General features: G+C 42.1%; 1 protein-coding gene across 1 annotated transcript in view; it reads right to left on the reverse strand.

Annotated features, from left to right (window-relative positions):
- The window catches only part of UNC80 (unc-80 homolog, NALCN channel complex subunit), a 200,673-nt gene that overhangs the window by 148,589 nt on the left and 30,945 nt on the right, over nt 1-21,139 (reverse strand). The window contains exons 9-14 of the mRNA XM_006022285.2: nt 19,106-19,240; nt 18,001-18,223; nt 15,208-15,348; nt 9,800-10,068; nt 8,248-8,628; nt 2,040-2,186 (exon numbers count right to left, since the gene is read on the reverse strand). Of these exons, the coding sequence (XP_006022347.1) occupies nt 2,040-2,186; nt 8,248-8,628; nt 9,800-10,068; nt 15,208-15,348; nt 18,001-18,223; nt 19,106-19,240 (1,296 nt within the window). The remainder of the gene's footprint in view (nt 1-2,039; nt 2,187-8,247; nt 8,629-9,799; nt 10,069-15,207; nt 15,349-18,000; nt 18,224-19,105; nt 19,241-21,139) is intronic.

Consider the following 21,139-nt stretch of genomic DNA (forward strand, 5'->3'; position numbering starts at 1 on the left):
CAGACATTTGGAATTGTCTGAGAACTATTCTGTATTTTCAGTGTAAAACAAAATGAATTCTAATTTTGGTCTCCCTGATAACAACTAACAAGGATCCCCTAATTCAGAGTAACCACTTTGCATTCCTCTGTCACAGCAATCTGAATATAAAGCTTTAGTTCCCAGTCCAGAGATGAAAACTCTACTGCAAGTGGCTTAGGTCTGATTTAGGGACACTGTGTCTATTCTTCCTCCCTGTTTTCAATAGAACTTGGATCAGGAGACATCCCTATGCCATGCTGTTCTTTCCCTTCTTTTTTGGTCTCTTGTGGTCTTTACAGCCCAGCAAAAAAGTAAAGTTACTTTCTAGCTACTGAAAACCAGAGCAGAGAAATGGGTTTATACAGAGCAGCTTCCAAAGGAGTTCAGAGGAGACTTAGGCAGCCGTTGCTTACAATACTGACGTGCTCTGTGTTGTTTGGTTGTAGTAGAGGAAGGATGATCCTGGAAAAGAATATACTGGGCACCTTGCAGGACCTGGGAGACCTGAGCTCTGTCTCCGATTCAGCCACAGACTTCCTTTGCAATGCAAAATCATTTAATCTCTTTGCACATTTGTAAAACCAGGATAATTCTTTACCTCCCAGCTATGAGGACTGTGAAGTTACATCTAATATGGTAATGATGAAAGCCATAGAAATACTCAAATGGGGAAAATTGACAAAATCCTAGATAAAATCAGTAATCGATTCTTGGGGGAGTCTTATCTTTTAAAATTCTAATCCTTATTCTGAGATTTTATAGTCTGAGTCACAATCTCTTAGAACTGGTAAAAATGTTCAACAAATGGCAAGAAAAATTCATTACAGCTAAAAGCCCACGAACAAGCTGCCAGGCAAACCAAAGCAAAGAAGAATGCATTTACATTTTACAATACAACCACACACTTGTAGAAATTAACTGATCCTTATCATAACTCTATATCACTCTCAGATATAGCATATGTTACAGAATGCTTTGAATTCAAGGCTCGGTATCAAAACGCAACACACAACATGCACTTTTTCTGTCATTCTTCAAAAAAAAAAGACCAGTTAGGAGGAGGGGAGAGCCCCCTGTGTTGGCTTCATTTACTTCCAGGACCCACTCTCACCTCCATTTTTATGGGCACAGTATGCATCGATAATTCTAGTCAAAGGGAATGCTCACTGCAGCAAAACCTGGTAGTAAATATATTATCAGCTCGCTACTAGTTAAATGTTTGCAGGGCTGGAAGACTCCATTATAGAGCTCCTGTCTGGCAGAGCACTGGGGCTGTGTTCCCACTGAAATCCCCCAGGGATCCATTTTAATTCTCTGGGATGTGGTCAGAGCAATAGCCAGGATCTTAGGGATAGAAAAGATCAAAGACACCCATAAAAACACACACACAGCTCTGAGCTGTATTTTCCACTTGTCATTCTTGAATGGTAACCAAGAGCCACAGCCTAGGTATATCTTTGCCTCACTAGGAGCCAGACCAATGGAAGAGGAGTCTTCTGCTACCCTGGAGCACTGGAGCACAGTGCACACTGGCTACTGGGACCTCGTGGAGCAGCCCAGAAATATCAGTTCAAGGCCACCGTATAGAATTACATGCCTTGTCTATATTTAGGGTTTTTGTGCCAATGTAGCCAATCCAATATAGCTGCATTGTTTTAACCCCTTCATGTAGTCATGATACACCAGTGTAAAAAGTGACATTTATGTTTGTGTTGTATATCCATGTTACAGTTTTGCTCATAAAAAATGCCTGTTGCAGGTAAGCCCTGTTGGGGCTGCTCTAAATTGTGCTGGATCCAAGGGTAGGAAACTGGAAGGTACAAAGGTGGCTTAAAGCTGCCTTTGCCTCCCTTGATTGGGCTGCACCTCGAAGTCAGTGCTCCCAGTTTTGGGGGGCAGTATTCTTTTGTCATTAGAAAGGAAACCATGTGGAGGGGAGAGTGGAACCTCTCAACATCAGGAGACTCATTTAAAATCTGGGGGGCTGGGAGAGTTGGAATCTACTTTAGTTCTCTTACATTCTCCCGGAATACCTGGTGTCTCAGGCGATCTCCAGAGAGCCCTCGGTGTCCTTCTCCACAGCCATAAGCACAGCCCAAGGATTTCACTATTTTGATCAGCATAGTTAGTGCCAGCCGATGGGTGCTTATTGGAGTGGTTTCATCCTAGAATCACAGAACAGAAACAATATCACATGAAACTGCAGTCAGAGTAACTGATAAATTGTTAGCATTTACTTGTAACAAACTATTGGGAATTTTTGCTCTCAGACAGTCCATAATTCATAGGGATAAGTTAAATAACTCTTGAAAATCTTATTGTAAAGTATCTATTTGCATTTGGGACCTAATTATGCAAAACCTTGCTAGCCCGTGTAATTCTTACCACTTTGAGTAGTCCCCATTGATATCAAGTGGATTACTCCAACTAGTCAACTATCTCTGATATAAGAACCAATTTGTGCAACCTATATTTGAGGGCAAGCAGTACTTTACTCCAAAAACAGTCTCACTGAAGTCCATGGGAATACATTTGAGGTACTACTGAGCATGAGTAAGTGGAGTAGCATATAACCCTAAGGAACTAAGGCTGCCAATACATGTGCTTGAGCGGTAGGGAGGGGGGTGTTTTAATTAGAGTGGTTCCTGGAGAGCTGCTGTAATTAAAATACCTCACCGTCATACACATTAAGCCCCCACAGGTTTAAAAATGGCCACAGGATGCTTTATCTAAATCTCACTTGATGTAAAGCACCCCAGCAGTCATTTTTAAACCAGTGGGGGCTTATACATGTGATGGGGAGGCCACACTGGAGTGTTCTAATTAGAACATGAACCAGCATATGTATATGCAGCCTAAAGGACCAGAATCCTCTCTCTCTACTGAAGAAATAAAACAAGGGTTGTATCTGGTCTAGCAGATAATGCCCTGGACTAGGAGTCAGTAGGTTTGTGTTCCATTTCCAGCCTAGCCCTGCCACTGGTCTAATGTGACACCTTGGCATTATAGTTCTATTTTCTCTCCCTGCATCCATCTGTTTTATCTATTTAGACTATAAACTCCTCAGGGCATGGGACAGGTCTTACTATTTATTTTATACGGCCTGAGATATGGGAGACTCTGAGTACTACTGATGGCTAGAAAATGATATTTAGAGGTTTGTTTTTAGGAATTGGCTTGTAGGTAAAGTAGATATGCATTAGAACAAGGGTGGGAAAAATCTGGCCTGTGGGCCAAATCCAGCCCACTAGGTCGCTCTATCCAGCCTGTGTGGACCCTAAAAAATTTAGAAAATGTATTATTATCTGCCTGGTGCCAGCAGGAGCAGGACCCAGTGGTAGGACCCAGGGGTGGCAGCAGCAAGGCCCACCCAACCCCCAGGCTCCCCACCCCCACCAGGAAGCTTCTGGCTGTTCCCCCACTCTCCTTCCATCCAAGAGTGCAAACTCTGGTAAGAACGAGCAAAGGAGGGGGGTGAGGGGGAGAAGGATTGCTGTCAGAGCAGGAGCCAGCTTAGCCTCACTGGCACCGCACAGCACAGCAGGAGCCAGCTGGGAACTGCGGGGCCTGGGTTGGCTCATGCTATGTTCTGCGGTCTCATCCGGGAACTGCGTGCTGCTGGAGTGGTGGGCAGGCAGGGGGGAGTGGTGGCGGCAAGTGGGAAAAATGGGAATTGGTTGGGGAAAGACATGCCCTCCTCCACATGCTCCCCCACCCCACATACACACTTACCCTTCCCCACATACATACATACACAAACACACCCACAGCCCCCACAAACCTATACGCAACCACCCATACCACCACACCCCTCCGCAACCCGCTACAATATACAAAAGTAAGACTTCAATTTAAACCATTAAACAATCTTCTCTATGTACACTATGCAAACACACGTAAATCATGACAAAAATATTTTTAAAAATCAAATTAATGAACATTGTATTTATATGTTTGATTTTAAGAATGTAATTTGGTTTTTTTCCTGGTTCCAGGATGGCAAATCTCCTTGCCAAAAGGAGTACTTCCGGGGGCAAGGCGAGGGACTTCCGGTGACAAAGGTTAGGGGTTAGGGGGCAGGACCTTCTGGTCCCGAGATGGTGACCAGGGGTGGGGCAACTGTCAAGCGGAGGGGCTACCCATGCAGCCCTTGGCAGCTCATCAAAACTTGTTAAGCAGCCCTCTAGCTGAAATAATTACCTGCCCCTGCATTAGAACAATCATCCAGGGGAATGGCAAGGGTTTCTTAAAGCCTGTTTGTGGCAAAGTTTCCTTCAAGGTCCACTGTGTCTGAAGCCAGCAGGCACACAGGCTGGGAACTGAAGACATGTACCACACTGCTCTGTAACATGAGATAAGGTGGCATTAGGTCACAGTGACCAGCGGCAAAGCCCCTGGGATTTCTGGTTTTGGTGGATGGACCAAATTAAGACACCGGTAAATAACCAAATTAAGATGTGTGCACGTGATGGGTTTGTTGGCACAAAGGAATATGCTGACAGGACAGAACATGGACACTATGATGACCACAGTGTGACCAATCAATGATGGCCGGGAATGAAGAGTCATCAAAGGAGGAAAAGGATTTCAGAACAGCAAAGGGTCCTCTAAGAAGTGAACCCGTGGCCACCATGGACAGAGGGTAAACCACCAGCCCATCTCACCCACCCCACCTGGGGGTAGTGAGTCTCGACCCTCAACCTCCAGTCTGCTGACATTCAAGAGAGAACTGCAGGGTGAAGCTTGCGTACTGGCCAGATGCACCTTCCCCCTGTGGCAGCCTTAGGACTGGTAGATATAGAATTGGGGGTGTTATTTTGTTTGGCTTGCCTGCATTATTCTTATTTGCTATCATTGTGTATCAATAAAATTTGCCTATTATTCAACGGAGAAATCATGGTCGGTCTGAGGGTTTGGGTCTGCCCAGAACAAGGTATTTGGGTTGTAAATCCAGGGCCAACGCTATTGTAAGACAAAAAGCAAATGAACCCAGCATTCCTTTTCTTCTTCCTGGTTTATTAACTTCTACCTAAAATCAAAACTTTAAAAAATATACTGAGCTGTAAAAGGAGGCTTATTTTTCAAAATATTATGCTTGAATTAGGTCTGAGTGCCCTTAAATACTGACAATAAAAACAATGTTTTGATTTATCCCAGAGAATACTGAAATGTATTTTTACTTTAAACTGAATACAAGCCCAACCAATTAATTAGTTAAATATCCAGTATTTCAGTCAAAGCAAAAAGCAGCTTTTTAAAGGCAATGATAAAGTAAAATGGGGCTGCTGAGAATACAGGCTTTAAGTTTGTCCATTTTTTCTTATTCATTTTAGGTTGCATTTTAAGCAATCCAAATGTAATCTTTTGCTATTAAAGGTGTTTTTTATCTGTCAAGAGGTATATAACTATACCATAATTATCTGCCTGCCCAGATTATCTGTCTGTCCAGATTACTGAGTAAATCCTAAAATGTGTCCACACTGCAGCTTGCATGTACATATCCATGGTAGTTTTGGATTGGTTATCCCAGGTTACTGATAACAGCATACCTGTGGCAGCATGGAGCTTACTGTGGATCACAAAACATGCTTAAAAACCTGGGTAAATACTCTGGGGTTAGCCCATATTGTGCTCTGTGCTGCCATAGTTACATTGCTATCAGTAACAAAGCTAACTCAGTCTGAAGCTAATTCAGGTATGCTGCAAAACTGTACCCATGGCAGTGCCTGTATCCCTACAGTGATTAATCCACAACAGTTTACATTATATAAATACCCTACAGTCTAATACCCTGTACCCTGTAGTCAGTTCTTACCCAGGGCTATGCACCAATAATGTGCTTACCTGGTATTTACTAAGGAATTCAATGAACAATTATTGCTATAGCACTTAAAAGTATTTGCATTAAGTATGCTTCTGCACTCACTGAAGTTAAGGGAAAAATTTCTAGGTAAACCCCAAATGTCTGTACTGGGGTTTACATTCATACAAAACAGAAAAGTAAAACAGATATAAAATATACCTTTATATTCATATAACTGACTGCATCTACACGTTGAATTAACATGGAGCAATAAACTCTAGTGCAGTTCACGCCAGTCAGCTGCTTCCAGACACAGCATATACGTGTCCACTCACACTTTGAGCCAGGGCAGAAAAGCTCCAGGCTGGCAGCAGGCTCGAGGGGGGTCAGGCCCAAGCTCTGGTATCGGGTGGCGGAAGGGCTGGCTGGGGACAAGGGAGGTAAAGTGCAATGCTGTGCAGCAAGCAGCCCCTACACATTAGCACCCTCATGCCCTAGCCAGCCACTGTCACCGTCTAGATGTGCATTTCGGCACACATAATTACTCCGCTGTAGACAGTACTGTCTTATAGCAGAGTAAATTAATTTACTGTGCTTTAATACTGGCACACGTGTAGATTGTGGTGCTTTACTGCAGAGCTAAATAGTCAACTCTGCAGTAAAGTGTACATGTAGATGCACCCACTGTGTCCATATGTGGGGGGGGTGTTGTACCACTTTAAACCAGTACCACTTTTGAATGTAGACAAAGCTGGAGGCTCAGCCAAAAGTAAATCATAAATATTTGGAGTTTTAAACAAATCTGTTTATGGAATGCCCAAAGTGATCTCAACAAAAATATTAATGGCCTTGAGTAAACTGGTAACCAACCTGCAAGAGATATACTCAACTCCATTTAAGTGCAAAGCTTTGGGATTAAAAAAAAAACCCTCTGCACTTACCAAAACTTAATGTAAGCAGCAGTGTCAGTAATGTGGTATTAGCAACCCTTAAGCTCATTTTCAAGGCTTCCAATACCAGCACTTTGAAGCTGTTTCCCCACTACTGGTGCCCGTCAGTATGCAGTTAAATGGAGTTTAATTATATCACAAAGTAGTAGGCTGAAGGGTGCTATACACTTAAGCAGTGTATGTACTTATCTGATAAGATTATTAGGATTTGCTACAATTTAATTATGTTAAATATTGACAGTGATGTCAATTATGCATAAATACTATATGTATTGTATGCATATATGGTATGTATGTTAGTAGAGTGTAAAAGCCTATGTTGTAGAAGCACCTCCACAGTTTTGAATGGTGGGCAGCAGTCTAAAACTAGAAAAGCTGTAACAGCAAGATGTTGTAGTGTGATCTCATAGTAACACTCTTTAGAATATTCTACAGTGCGTTTATTAGAGCAGGTTAATTATAGATACATTATAAACAAGTGCTTAAATAAATGAGCAAAGCACATGTTATGTTCCATGATTTTAAATTTCTTTCTTCACCTACTCACCAGCTTGCTAAATTCAGGGAAACCTCCCCACCAGCCATATGAAATGGTGAGGTTCTCCCATGTCAAATTAATGCTAATTAGTAAGGTTCTATACCACATAGCCATGTTGTTTGGCTGTAGAACAAGTTGGAGATGAAAAATCTGACTCATTTCAGAAAGCACAAAGCATTGATATTAAATATGAATCCAGATTTTCAATTGAAAACTAGTCCTGCAGCTGTCTCGGATTCCCTGCATGTACTTGCTACAGACTGATCCAGTGAAAGATACAATGAAAGCAATATCTGGCTCAGAGAGTTTGCAACTTTACAAGTGTAGTAGATAGGAATATAACTGGACAAATACATTTCTACAACTAAATTGACATCAGAGCATTTGGCTTTTTGCCAGGCATGCTTAGGTAGGAAAACAATATTTTCCAAAATGGCTGAAATATTATACAATAGGGAGAAACAATTTTAGGAATTAGCAAAACTACTAACTCCATGCCAGATACTGAAGGGCCAAAATTCAAAATTACTGGTTATCAAGAAAAATGAACTGAGCTACAGATCTAGATTTTTATACTTTCTTTAGCTTTACAGGATAAAAAGCACCTATCTAGAATAAGGAACATAGTTTTTATATACAGGTGTACTACAGTTGTTTCTCTGTAGTAGTCACAGCCACAGCAGCTAAATTTTCTGTTGTGATGCACTCATTACAGTGATGAGTGCAATCACAGTGATTTTGCTGTGCATACTGCAGCAAAACAAATTAATTTAAGATGTCTTTGTGGTGCCAATAAAAGAAAGTCTGGCAGTTTCCCTCCCTATCAGGAAGGGAAATTATAATTGCACAACACAAATACACAAATGTCTCCATGGGCATAGGCCTCATGCCTCACATACTATTTGGAAATATCATATATGGTGGCCATGAAATACCTTCTCTTGTTTTTTGTCATTCTTTTCATAAGGACCTCCGCCACTGCCGCTGCTGCCACCTCCTCCACCTCCATCGCCTCCACCACCTCCCCCTCCACCACCTCCACCTTCTTCTCCTCCTCCATCTCCAGCTCCACTGACTGAGGGAGCCACAAATCCACAGGCAGAGCCACCTGATGTGGCCCCCTTGATCTGGAAGGATCCTTCACTTGGTCTCTTTTCAGGGGCCTCATTTTCCTTGTTCTCACTCTTCCTTCTGACTTTCTCCACACAGGGCACCACACCAAGCTGAAGCAGGCATTCAACAATGTTCAGTGCCACGTCACAAATGCGGGAGGTAATGTCATGGTTCAGAACTAAGTAAACAGCCTTCAGAACTACCTAGAAAGGTGAAAACAATGCATTTTGGTCAGATTTATTTTCTCTCCTCTTATTATTACTAATTATTATGAATATTATTATAGCACCTAGGAGCTGGACCCATGGACCAGAACCCCCAAATGGTTGGTATTGTGCAAACAGAACAAAAAGATGGCCCCTGCTCCCAAAAGTCTGTGCTCTAGGTATAGGACAAAAACAATGGATTGGAAACAGACCACTATGGGGCAATAAGAGAGATGACTTTGGTAAACATGAGAGGCAGTGGTTTCATTGCACACAGAAGTCAACTCTTGCCAAGTTGTTGTAGGCATCACAGTATGTGGCAGTTTGAACAAGCAGTCTGAATGGGGATAAAGTCTCTCTTCTATAGAAGTGTTCAGGGAGCTTGGTTGAAGCTGCTAGGGAATACTAGAAGCACTAAATAATAGTATCACTAAAGAATATTAGGTTTTGCAAGGCAAATGCCTTGGGGCTTAGCTACTTCTGTTCATTTTAATTTGACTAAATTCTGTTAAATGTGAAAGATTTATATCATCCTGTCAAGTAGACAGAAATGGTTGGGTTTTTTTTGCTAGGATCTATTGCAGTGGGGGCAGAGGAAGGAGCTGAGAAATTCTGTGATTCTGAATATTTCACAACCTTTTGGTATTGAGGGGAAAGAATCATAAATGAAAAGAATACTTCTGTTCATTTTAATTTGACTAAATTCTGTTAAATGTGAAAGATTTATATCATCCTGTCAAGTAGACAGAAATGGTTGGGTTTTTTTTGCTAGGATCTATTGCAGTGGGGGCAGAGGAAGGAGCTGAGAAATTCTGTGATTCTGAATATTTCACAACCTTTTGGTATTGAGGGGAAAGAATCATAAATGAAAAGAAATAGGGAGGATAAAGCTTTCTGCTATGATGTGTATGCTTCCCTAGTTTTCAGTAAACCTTTATGGGTATATTCCCCTCCAGGGGTCCTTGCATTACTCTTATTAAAGCTAAGACAAGGTGTATTAACTAGAGGTCCCCTTATTGTACTTTCTAAATGACCTTCAGGCACTGCTGGAAGTAGACAGACATACAGAGATGGTGGGGAAAAAAAACAGGCATACCCATCATCTCTAAGGTTAGTTCAATGGCACAGCTATGTTAATAGAAGAGAAATATATGACTCTTTTACTTACTGAAAGATCCAGCATGCCATTCTTGTGGACAAAGTTATTGGTTCCATCGATGTGATCTGTGTCCTCCAAGCAGCTATAATTGATGCAGGAGTCCGTCAAACTCCGTGGAAGGTTGGCACATGCCAATGGTTCATGGGGCATCTCTGGAATGGGTACCTGATTGCAGAGTTTTCGCATGTGCTCACTGAAGAAATCTGCGTAGCCCACGTTGAATGAGGCTAATGTGGTGTTGAAAGTTGCCACTGTAATGGTGGAGATTTGGGAGCGTACTGCAGGAAAAAAATGTGTGTCTTGACAATTTGATTCTAATGATGCAATTATAAAATTATGGCTGTGGCTATTGTGGCATTTTACAAGGGTTTTCACAAAGGCTGTCTTTCTTTCCTGAATTCTGTACAGCACTGAAATGAAGAGAGGCAAAGGCAGCTTCATTCTTTTTGAAGTTCTATCGCTGGTCCTCAGCACAAAATTAGAACTGTAAATTAAAATTGCAGCAGCTTGAAACAATCCCCTAGGTGTCATTATTTCAACAAAAAATAGCCGGAGAACAGTGTGCCTCAGACACGTCCCATAAATTCTTTGAAATATCCCTAAAGCAGGGGCTGTGAAAAAAACAGAAGTGCTGTAGATCCACTTTGCAGGCTCAACGTCTCCACCGGGGTATCTGAATAGCATTCCAGGTGAGTTAGTTAGCACCACTGTCAGTGACAGAGCTAAATAGCCCATCTATGACACCTCACAGACATGGCTACAATACTTCCGGGTAAGAGGCAGCATGCGGCAAGCAGCATGACATGTCTGGAGGTGACGCTACCTGGTAATTTTACTGTGTACATATGGCCTAAGGGATTTTGTTCCTGTTAATTTGATGTTCTAGAGGCTGATCATTTATTTTGTTTTAAAATAGGTAGCCAATGCTTTAGGGACATCAAAAAAGGAACATATAGTTCTAATTTCAAATAAGCCAGTTTTCTCTTTTCTGTTTTTCAGAGCAGTTTAGTTTGCACAAATCAATATCTGGAACTTCTACTCTTCTCTAGCAGCCTTCAGGCATATCAATAAAACATTCTTCACCCTGGAAGTCACATGAACCTTCTCAGGACCAGATTATGGAGGAAAATTCTTTTTCAAGATGCATTTTAAAAAAGCCCATATTTTTCAGAACATGTAGCCATTACCAATTACTTCGGGTATAGGTGACAATTTTAAAAAATACATACAGCACAAAGTTCCCAACCTAGGGAAAATAAAATGACAACCTGTACTGTATCTTTACTTGTATTATCTTACCATATGACCTTATTAACCAAGAGCTAAATGGTTTGTGGGCCTGTGGAGAGAAGGGAGACTATAAACATCCATCATTTACACCTTACATGCAAGTGCCTATTACTCCCCTGGATCACATGGATAGGGCCTAATCAAAGCATGGTCTCTGCTTTACAATGCACCAACAAGCAGAGCCGAGGCACTGCAAGGGTGGATATAAGTCAGCAGAAAATTATTTCCCAACTGCAGCGAACAGAGAGCAGAGAGGGAATTATGGCTGTACAGCACAGTGTCACTTACTATAGGTTGTGTCCTTGTGGCCTCAAAATGGTCAATGGGATTATTTGTACAGGTGCTATAAAATCAGGCCTGGAGTGCTCCAACTTAGGCAACTACAATATAGTGAAGAGATGTAACTCTATGCTGGGAATGGCAGACACAGACCACTGGCATTCTGGAAGCACTGGGAGTTCTTTGCTACTCTCTACATGGAAGGCAGAAGGGGTGAAGCTATGTTCTCTCTCTGCTGCAGGAGCAAGGGGGACTGGATCAATGTCTGCATCTTCTCACCCTTGCTGTAGGGCTGGAGACATCAGTGCACCTTAGAAATCTGCCTTCTTCCCCCACCCAATGGGGACATCAGACAGCTCAGTCTAATCTAAATGCTATGCTGATAGAGTCCAGCTTTCATCAGCTTATTTTATGTCATTCAACAAGCTGGTATAGCAGCATACCAGCAGAAAGCTCCTTATGTCTCCACAAGTCAGCTCTGATTGCACAGCTGTAATACAGACAGCAATAGCGTAACTAGCATAGACTGACTGGTCATCAACTCGGGGGGGTGGAGGGCATAGAAATATCAGCTGCTGCTGCAGCTGCATGATTGCATTGGTGCCATGGCACCACCCAGAAGTTGCTGCTGTCCCCAAGTATCTTGTTGTCCTAGGTGCCCAGCTGCTTTGTTAAGGACCATAGCTCTCAAGCTTAAAATTAATGTCATGTGATTTAGTCCCAGCCCTTTATTTGAAATCATAGGGACCAAATTAACTAAAAACAGAGAGAGCAGGAGTCTACTAAGTGTTGTATATGCCTCCCCTGGCTTTTGTAGAGGGCCCTGAAGGGTATGCTCTGGTTCAGTGGAACAGAAAGCCACCAGGAAGATTAGAGCAGACATGGGGTTTTCAGTAAGCAGATGACACTTTGCAGATGACACATCTACATCTCAGCTGCCCCAGTGGGGCAGCTGAACAATGTGTTCAGTGTTTGAGTGAGATTAGATGAGGGCTGGTGCCATCCAGAAAAAAGAGATGCGACTCCTATGGTCAAAGCCACTGAAAGAAAGCTAGGCATTTGTGACAGGACCTGTGCCCTAGGGGTGGCTGTGACCCCCCCTGGTGGACACGTGACTCCTGCTCTGGCCCCTTGGGGTAGCCTTCCCAGTTATTTTGCCTTGATATTGCTCAAAGGGTTTGGGAGGCTGCCCCAAGGTCCCAGAGTGGGTCTAGTCCACTGCAAATTTGCCACTTGGGCAATCAGTTGTGGCCCTTCTGGCCCTATTAATGAGATAGGGCACCAGGGGCCTTATGGGCAATGTTCATAGCCTCTGCTTTCCCCTATAGCCACACCCATGTCTTCCAGATGAGACTCCAGACTTCTTCACACTGGTTTGTACAGGCTTTGGTCCTCTTGGCCTTGGCCTGCTGGTTACTTTAGCTGCAGACTTGTAAGCTTGGGCCCACCCACACTTGTCGGCACCTCAATCCCAGCCTTATCATCAATCACTATGTGGCCCCTGTCATCCCTCTGGGCTCAGGCACTAGCCTTCTGAGACCACTTGTATCTGCTTTTGGGGTCATGCTTTAGGCCCCCCTTCAGTTTCCATTTGTCTCTGTTTCCCAAATCAGGATCCAACTCAGACATGCCCCTTCCCCCAGATCTGAGGGTGGTTTGGGAGCCTGCCAGAGTATCTCCTGCAGCTCCTCTCTTCTAGGAGAACTTTACTTCCTACAACACAGTATTAGACTACCTGACTTCCTCCAAGCACTGGGTTTATATGCTCTGGAGCCCTGCCCCTTTTGGTCAGGTGACTCCCTAATAAAGCACAGGGGGTTTTCCTTTTGCTTAATAGACAGCCTGCCCCTCCCTGCTGCAATTTAACACTGCTGCTTGCAGCCCTTATTTTTCAGCTGCCTGGAAATCTGCACCCCTGATCCAGCTCTTTGCAATGCAGCTAGCTTTGGCACAGCTGCCTGCCTATACAGCAAGAGCTAGCCTGCAGTCCTTTCCTCATTAAGTAACACAGGCCTTTGGCTCCCTGTTACATATTACATCAGGCCAAGGATATGCAGCAGGGGTTTTTTAGGAACAGAATGGCATTCTGTTACTCAGGCTTTGTGCTTAGCGGTTGTGCCCAAAACCACTTGGTTGCAGCTGAGGTCTGGAATCTATGCTGTAAGAAGTGCTGTGTAGCCAGCGCTCTCTATAGGGCAAAATTGTCCAGTGTGGCCTGTAACTCAGATCAGCTGCTAAAAGCCACATCATTTCCTCCCATTAATTAAAAACTTATTTTTATCCTGAAATAGGTCAAAAATGGGTCAACTTTTTGGAGAACATTTTCACCAACACTGCATCCTCCTTTATTTTCTCCCATCAAAATTTCAGTGTAAGATGCCATTAGAATTCCACATTTGGAAATTGTTTGACTAGATTCTGAAAACTCTGACAGCTGCTATACCCTACCAGACACACTGGCTAGCTGAATACATGCTAATAAAAAAACACAGAACTTTGATAATGTGACACATTCTCACCTTAAGGTGAACAATACATCACCAGTATTACTGAGAGTGGTCACTGACCTAAACATTTGTATAGAAAAACAGCCCCTTCTCTTCTGAATGTCAAAGGGTTTCACAGGAAGAATGTAAAATAGCTATTTTGGGACTCAGCTTGGGACTTCTGTCTGCCTTCCTTCTCTGACACAAATTTCCTTAAGACTCTTAGGCAAATCACTCAGGGTCAGATTTTAAAGGTAATTATGTACCTAAGGCTTTTAAAAATCAAGCTCTTAGTCTCTGTGCATCTTAGTTCCCCTTGGTAATAATAATCATCTCCCTACAACAAAGAAGTGCTGTGGGGGTATGTTCATTAAAACCTGTGAATAGTCCATGCACAGGTTTGTGCACTGGAAATAATGAAGATACTGTACTGCAAATAGATAAATGGGAGTTTTAAATCTTTTCTGCATCTGGTTAAAAGGAAAGCAGCAGTTCCCCATGCTTGATTTTGCCAACAAGGCAATAGAATAGCTCTTTATTAACAGCACCTTCCTGACAAGGCTGAGCTGTCCTGTAGCTTTTAAAATTGCACACTTAGAAAAAAGTGACAATGCTTTTGTCCCGTTGGTAGTCACTTCCCTTACTGAAACAGCAGGAGCATAGTGCTGATGGTCTGGCCATATGCTGATAAGAGTAATTATAATCTGCTCATCTTCATTGCCTTTGTAGTTTGGAAGGATACTGCAATTTGATTAACTTCCATAATTGCCAAGCCAAAGCATTCAAAATGTTAAGTCAGGTTCCAAAAAAACATGGAGCCTTTCCTTTCTTCTACTCTTGGAGCTCTTGTTGTTTCTCTTTTGATTTCTGAGTCTTTAGGTTTTACATTGTTACAAGGTTTAAAGCTTTTCTCCACAGCCATCTCAGGGTTAAGGAAATTTATTTATACCAGGTGCAAACTGAGATTTTCACAAAGTCTCCTAATTCCAGCAGTTGGAGGTTTAAGAAAAGCAAATACTGAAAAATGTATAATAATAACAATAATAATAATAGTAATAATAATAATAAAAACCCATTACTGCTTATTTCTAAACCTACATTTTTGTGCCATGGTGCTGTGCACTGTTAAAAAGATGTTGTTTGCCACTCTAGAGGTGACTGAACATTCTTCAGTGAAACTACTAGATAAATCTAAAAGACATTTATGATTATCCCAAGTAAAAAAATAATTAGATGTATGGAAGAACAGAAAGTCTAAAGTGAGATTAACCTAATATTTATTAAATGAGAATGCCAACATCATCTCAGCCCCTTGCAGCTAATACCTCAGTGAGACATTTGCTCTAGTTGTACTGAATTTACCTTCTTTGACTGTATTCTCTCCATGGCTGTTTGAGTGGTCAGGCAAATCAGTGACGAGAGTATGATGAGAGTGTGAATGCCTAGCACTCAGGCTCTCCATCTCTGTAGGTGTGTCAGAGCTTCCCCGTCTGGTAAACTTTCCTACAGACAGCATAAGAAATAGAAATTCAGGGCCAGATTCTTTTCCACATATTCAGCACCTAAATATTCAACCCTGCTCAAGTCCCTGAAAAACCACAAAGCACAAAGATGAATATGTCTTCTTCTACTTGCTATTTGTGACAATTTTAAGGCAAAGATGACAATGTGTTACAAAAGTAAATGTGACAACAGTCTGGTAGATGTTTAAGTAGGATGGAATGGGCTCACATGTACACACCTAGAACGTGGAATAGGAGCTGCTCCTCAGTTTCCAAGTGTAAGGATTGCTCTAGGGGTCTCTGCAATGGAAACTGAAGTAGGAGGATGGGGTTTGTTGAAAGAAGCAGGAGTCTAAGACCATCAGAAAAAAAAAATGAAGCAGAACAACCAAACTGTGAAATCCTTATGTGATGGCCTGGGAAGTCTGCCTTCCTACAAACTTATGAATTCTGATGGATTTTTATTAACTCTGTGGACAACTCTAACCAACAATGTTTATTATGTCTGCTGCCATGGATCATGTCACATATTGTATACTCTCTTGTGATGCACACACATATTTAGAACAGTTTACATGCAGTTTAAACCTTAAGTGGACAGACATACAATCCTGTTAAACTGGTTAAAATCCACCTAGAACCAGACCTAGTTCAAAAGTGTACCTGGAAAATCAAGTGTAATTTTGGACTAGTTCAGTGTTATGTGTGGATACAAAGTTCTCTGTGACACAGGTCTGGTGAATCCTCCACACATCCCACATTGCATTATTCCTCATGCCCTTCCTCTCCACTTCCCCAACACATACAAACTGCTACAACTGGCTGCTCTGGTATGTAGCCAGAACTCTACTGTCCCCTTTGTTGACACTTTAAAAAAAATCAATGAGATCCCTTATGCTGCTTGTTCAAAAAATGCTATTTAAAAATCAGCTGTGTTTTCACTCCCTATTTGATCTCAGCCCATCATTGTGCCCTCCAGTCCCTGGGAACCAAAAAAAATAGGTCCAATCGCTTATGTCAGGCAAGCACATTGCAGACTTTGGTTATATATGCAGCTATGGAAGGCTATTGAATTCATGCTTAGGAAACAAGGGAAAGCGGAAAAGTGACAACTCCTTCAGTTACAGGTTGCTCATTGTCAGTCTGTGATCTCAGCCTGGCAGCACAGCCACTCATCCTGACCGGCCACTCCACAGTTGACCACCCAGACTGAGCAATGCTTGCCTGAAGCCTCCATCAGGGGCTAGCCCTCTGCCCACTTCCAGTCACCAGAGTGGGCAGTCAGGGTCAGCTGACTCACCTTCCCCCATAAAAGCTCCTGAGCAGAAACAGGAAATGGTCCATACAACAGGACCCAACCTGATCACAGACCAGTTTGCTGTTTCCTCCAACTTGTGCTCTTACTCCACTCCCTGTTTGATCTCCCAGCTTCTTGACCTGGCTTGCTCCCTGACTCCACTCTCTACCTTATCTCCTGACTTCCTGATTCAGCTTGTTCTTAGACCTTGCTCTCAGACTCATCTCCTGGCTTCTCCCTAGATTCTGCTCACTTCTCCTGAACCTGCTTGGTACCTCAATTCCTCAAGTAGCCCCAGACCTGGCCACCCAATATTAATGGCTCACAAAGCTGCTACAGGACCATCAAAAGAGCCATTAATGTTGACTGGCTCTTCCTTGATAAAACAACTAAAGAGATTGACCACGATAAAGGAAGCAGGTTTCTTCCCATGTTGTTTGCAGAGAGATAAAGAAGATATTAGAAATTGCTATTAAAAAAAGAGTGCTCTTTCTGGGCTAGGGTGAACCTGGGGACTGTTGGACCTGAACAAACTAAGCAGAGTTATTTTCAGGATCAGAAAGAGACAAACTGATATTTAAGAAGTCAGACAAGAGGATGTACGGCCCTGAAAAGATTGAGCAAACCCCAAATGGCTCTTGGAGTGGTGAAAACATTAGAGGAAGGAATTCTGAATGGAGGGTTAGTCATTTTTTTCATGAGTCTGCAAGTCTCTGTTTTTGCCTACAAATAAATATGGACACTGAAGAAGTTACTTTGCAAAACTTCTGAGTTCCTTGTCACATATGCCTAAAGGGTTCAACTGTAAACTGGAGTACTCATGTGTGGAGCTCAAAGTAACCAGGGAGAACTGAGAAGCTGACTACTGGGTGCCACTTCCAAGAAGGAGCATCAAACTGCACTACAGGAGGCAAGCAACTGGGCCTGGATGCTGCCCACATTCAATGGGTTTAGAAGCTTGCCAGATTCACTGTTTGGACCTAAACACAGCATCTGACAAGTATCTAGTGGGGCAAGATCAGAGAAATGCTGTGACACCTTTCTCAGTTTGCATACAGCTCTTTCTCTGGCAAGACTTCCACTGCAGCCACAGGTAAGAAAGGATTGGACTCTCTTGGGATATTTTTGGTCCCTGTTACATTTACTTATCAGAAACAAACTGACCTAAACATAGTATATGAGGTCAGCAGTCAGCATAATTATGTCACTTCTGTAATAGGTATGCAATCCTGCAGGTGAGGGCGAAGGGCATAAGTGGACAGTCTGAACACCTGAGCAGTGGAGGAATAAGAAGCCTCTGCTATCATTTGAACATTCTGGAGGACAATAACTCAAAGTTGGGGCTAAGAGTGTCACCTAATATGGTGGTCTGCCATCCTCCCCTCTCAATGCCACGCCGATCCTCCCCAATCCCAGAGAAGCTGCCGAAGGAGAATGTGCTGCGAGTGGGCGACACGTCCAGATGGTCCTCATGAAGGAGAAAGGGCACACCCATTCTTCGCTGACGTTTTTTCCCTGTGTGGTGGAAAGGAATGGATCCCTTGCGCTCGCGCTCCCTATCTTCTTTGCGGCTCTTGAACTGCAGAAGAAACAGATGGAGCAGGTTAGAGTCAGCCAGAAGCTGAAGAGAATCTGACTACAGTTACAGGGAAAGGACAGAAACAGATGCAGGAAAAGCCTTTAGGGCCCACCTCAGACTCCCCACTCAAACCCTGTAACAGCCTGGTCATAGCCCTGATGGGTATTGGTACTCCAACACCAATCATATTTTAAGGATCCAACCAGAGTAACCCCTGGGTTTAGCTGACAGACAGATCTTTACTATGGTGACCACTAGGGTAGGGATTTATTGCCCTAATGTCCATCTCCATTCATATCTACACCTTTCTATAAACAACTCAGACTTTTTTATTTCAAACATTTTATTATTACATTTGTCACTATTATTATTCTGACTGCTCTTGAACCTGCATTGGTGTCTTCTGTCTTTCCCCACATCTTTTCCTGTGTTATCATGCAGGGAATCAAACAATCTTATTTGATTTAGTGCTTTTTGTTTCATCACAAGATGGGATTTTAATTTGTATCTTCAAAACTGTACTAAGGACCTCAATAGTGGAGAGACAGATACTTTGGTGGGGTAAAAATAGGTTAATTCATTGAAATTGAGTGCTACTCCGATTAATATTATTTTGAGCATCTGATCACAAAATTAACTCCCCTGTGGAAAAAACAAATTACATTGATTGATTTCAGTAGCAGTTTTATCTGAGTAAAGGTTTCAGTCTGGGACCATATAGAAAATATGAATACATTCATGGATATGACATGCCCAGATAGACACTTCCTTCAAAAGAAAACAAATTCAAATCCCACATTCAACCTGACCACAGAGTCAGTACAGGCCTTTAAGTATTATAGATGATGATACTGTAATGTAGTTAGTTATAATTCTTATCACCTTCTTAAAGATGTTCATTCCCAGGTCTGTGGAGAGATCTGGAACTGCTGGCCTGCGCAGGTTGGTCAGTGACACCTTGGAAAAGGCCTCAGTGCTGAGTGATTTTTCTTCTTCATTGCATTTCATTGTGAGATCCTTCAGCCACCACAAGAAAACAGTACAACAAAAGAAGAAATAGCTGATAAGATATCCTATATCCATAGATCACCTATGCTAGGAGACAGCTATAAAGAAAGAACTTAATTTAATCAAAAAATATTCCCATATGAAGATAAACGAGATTTCAAGACTTCTGTTATTTTTGCTGTGGCGAAATATTTGATCATTATACCACCAAAAAAGGCATCAATTATGAATGATGGTCCAATAGATAGAGCAGTAGACAGAAGTCAGGAAATTTGATGTTTGCTCCCTCCTCTGCTACTAACACATTTTGTAACCTTGGGCAGGGCAGTTCACCTCTCAGAGTCTGTTTTACCAGTATATATTAGTTGTGGCTAGTTATTATTACCTTCCTTTGAAAAGAGTTTTATTTAAGAGTCAAGTACATACTGGGCACATCTACACAACACCTTTACTGTGCAGTAGACTAATTAGCTCTGCAGTAAACATTGCACATCTACATGTGCACCTCTATTAGGCTGGAGTAAACTAATTTACTCTGCAGCAGGATTGTATTTGTAAATACAAGTACTATCCTGCTGCAGAATAAAAAATTCAACTGGTCCAGTTGAAGTCAGCAGAAATAATCAAATTAGCTGAGGTATGCAGGCAGTTAAGTTTCTGGCAAGACCAAGCTATTGAACGTGTGACACCACCCTAATAAATGTGATAAATAGGACATAATCCTGGCGCTGAGTTCCCTCTACTCTCACTAATATCTCTGGCTGCCACTTCAAGGAATAAGCTCTTGGTTTATGAAATGCTTTGGATCCTTTTAGCTGGTAGACACTAGGGCCTTTTGTAGATATGATCACTGTTTTCTAAACTGTGTTAAATGATTTGCATCTCACAGTTTGAATCAAATTTCAATTTGAATTTCAATTTGAATTAAGGGTTAATAGTTTATCATTGACCATCAGGGAGGTTTTTGTGCATTTCTGCACTTGTGCAGTAGAGGTGGCGGGGGGCACTAGACACTGCCCACCATTCACAATCAGAGCCACAAACCTGTGCTCACTTGCTACACCTGGTGTTGGGCATGAGCAAGAGTAAGCCCTAGATACCTGCAAGATATACAGGTTAATTAATACAGTTTAAAGTGCCTAGTTTGGACTGCCCTAGTCTGCATTAACTTTAATCCTCATTCAATGAGAATTATCTAATTCACTCTAGAGCCAATTTTAATTCGGACTACAAATGTTCACATGTATATTATGATGGCTGTAGTCTGGATTAAACCTAGAAAAACATAACATCTATAAAAGGCCTAGAAAATTAAGTCAGGATTGTTATTGCGCATCAATAACTGAATCTCTGTACTACTACTTGTGCTGAGTTAGCCAAAAGCACGCAACAGGATTTGGGTCCAACCATACTAGCTGGCTGCTACACAGCACATAAGACAGAGCATCTGCCCTGAGGAGGATTTGCCTAATAAGAAAAATCAAATTAGTACAGAGGATTGTACTATAGATCTTTGTTTGCTATCCTCCTGCATGGATATAACTACCAGCCCATTAATATTTTTGTGAGCTTCCAAGTGTTATCCTTAGAACTCTTCAGTTTAAATTAGCATGGCATCCAGTCATTATAGTGGTATTAGTCTTATGTTTAATTTAAGCTTTCATTCTTCATCTCTACAGTGTTACTGCAAGGCCACAGAGGTTTCATGTCTTGCTTCTGTCCCCTATGCTGGATTTACTGCATACAGGTGCAATGCAGGTTTTTCTTTATATTGCTTTGTTGGTATTGAAACATTTTCAACAAGAGTCACCAACTAGAGTCATGAAGAAGGTATTCATTTGACTCGTATTCCATTTAGTAGCTATTATGTTATGCAACAGGGATCATGAAACGTTTTCAATTTCCTGC

Source organism: Alligator sinensis, unplaced genomic scaffold (assembly GCF_000455745.1).
Source record: "Alligator sinensis unplaced genomic scaffold, ASM45574v1 scaffold730_1, whole genome shotgun sequence".
NCBI classification, from domain to species: domain Eukaryota; kingdom Metazoa; phylum Chordata; order Crocodylia; family Alligatoridae; genus Alligator; species Alligator sinensis.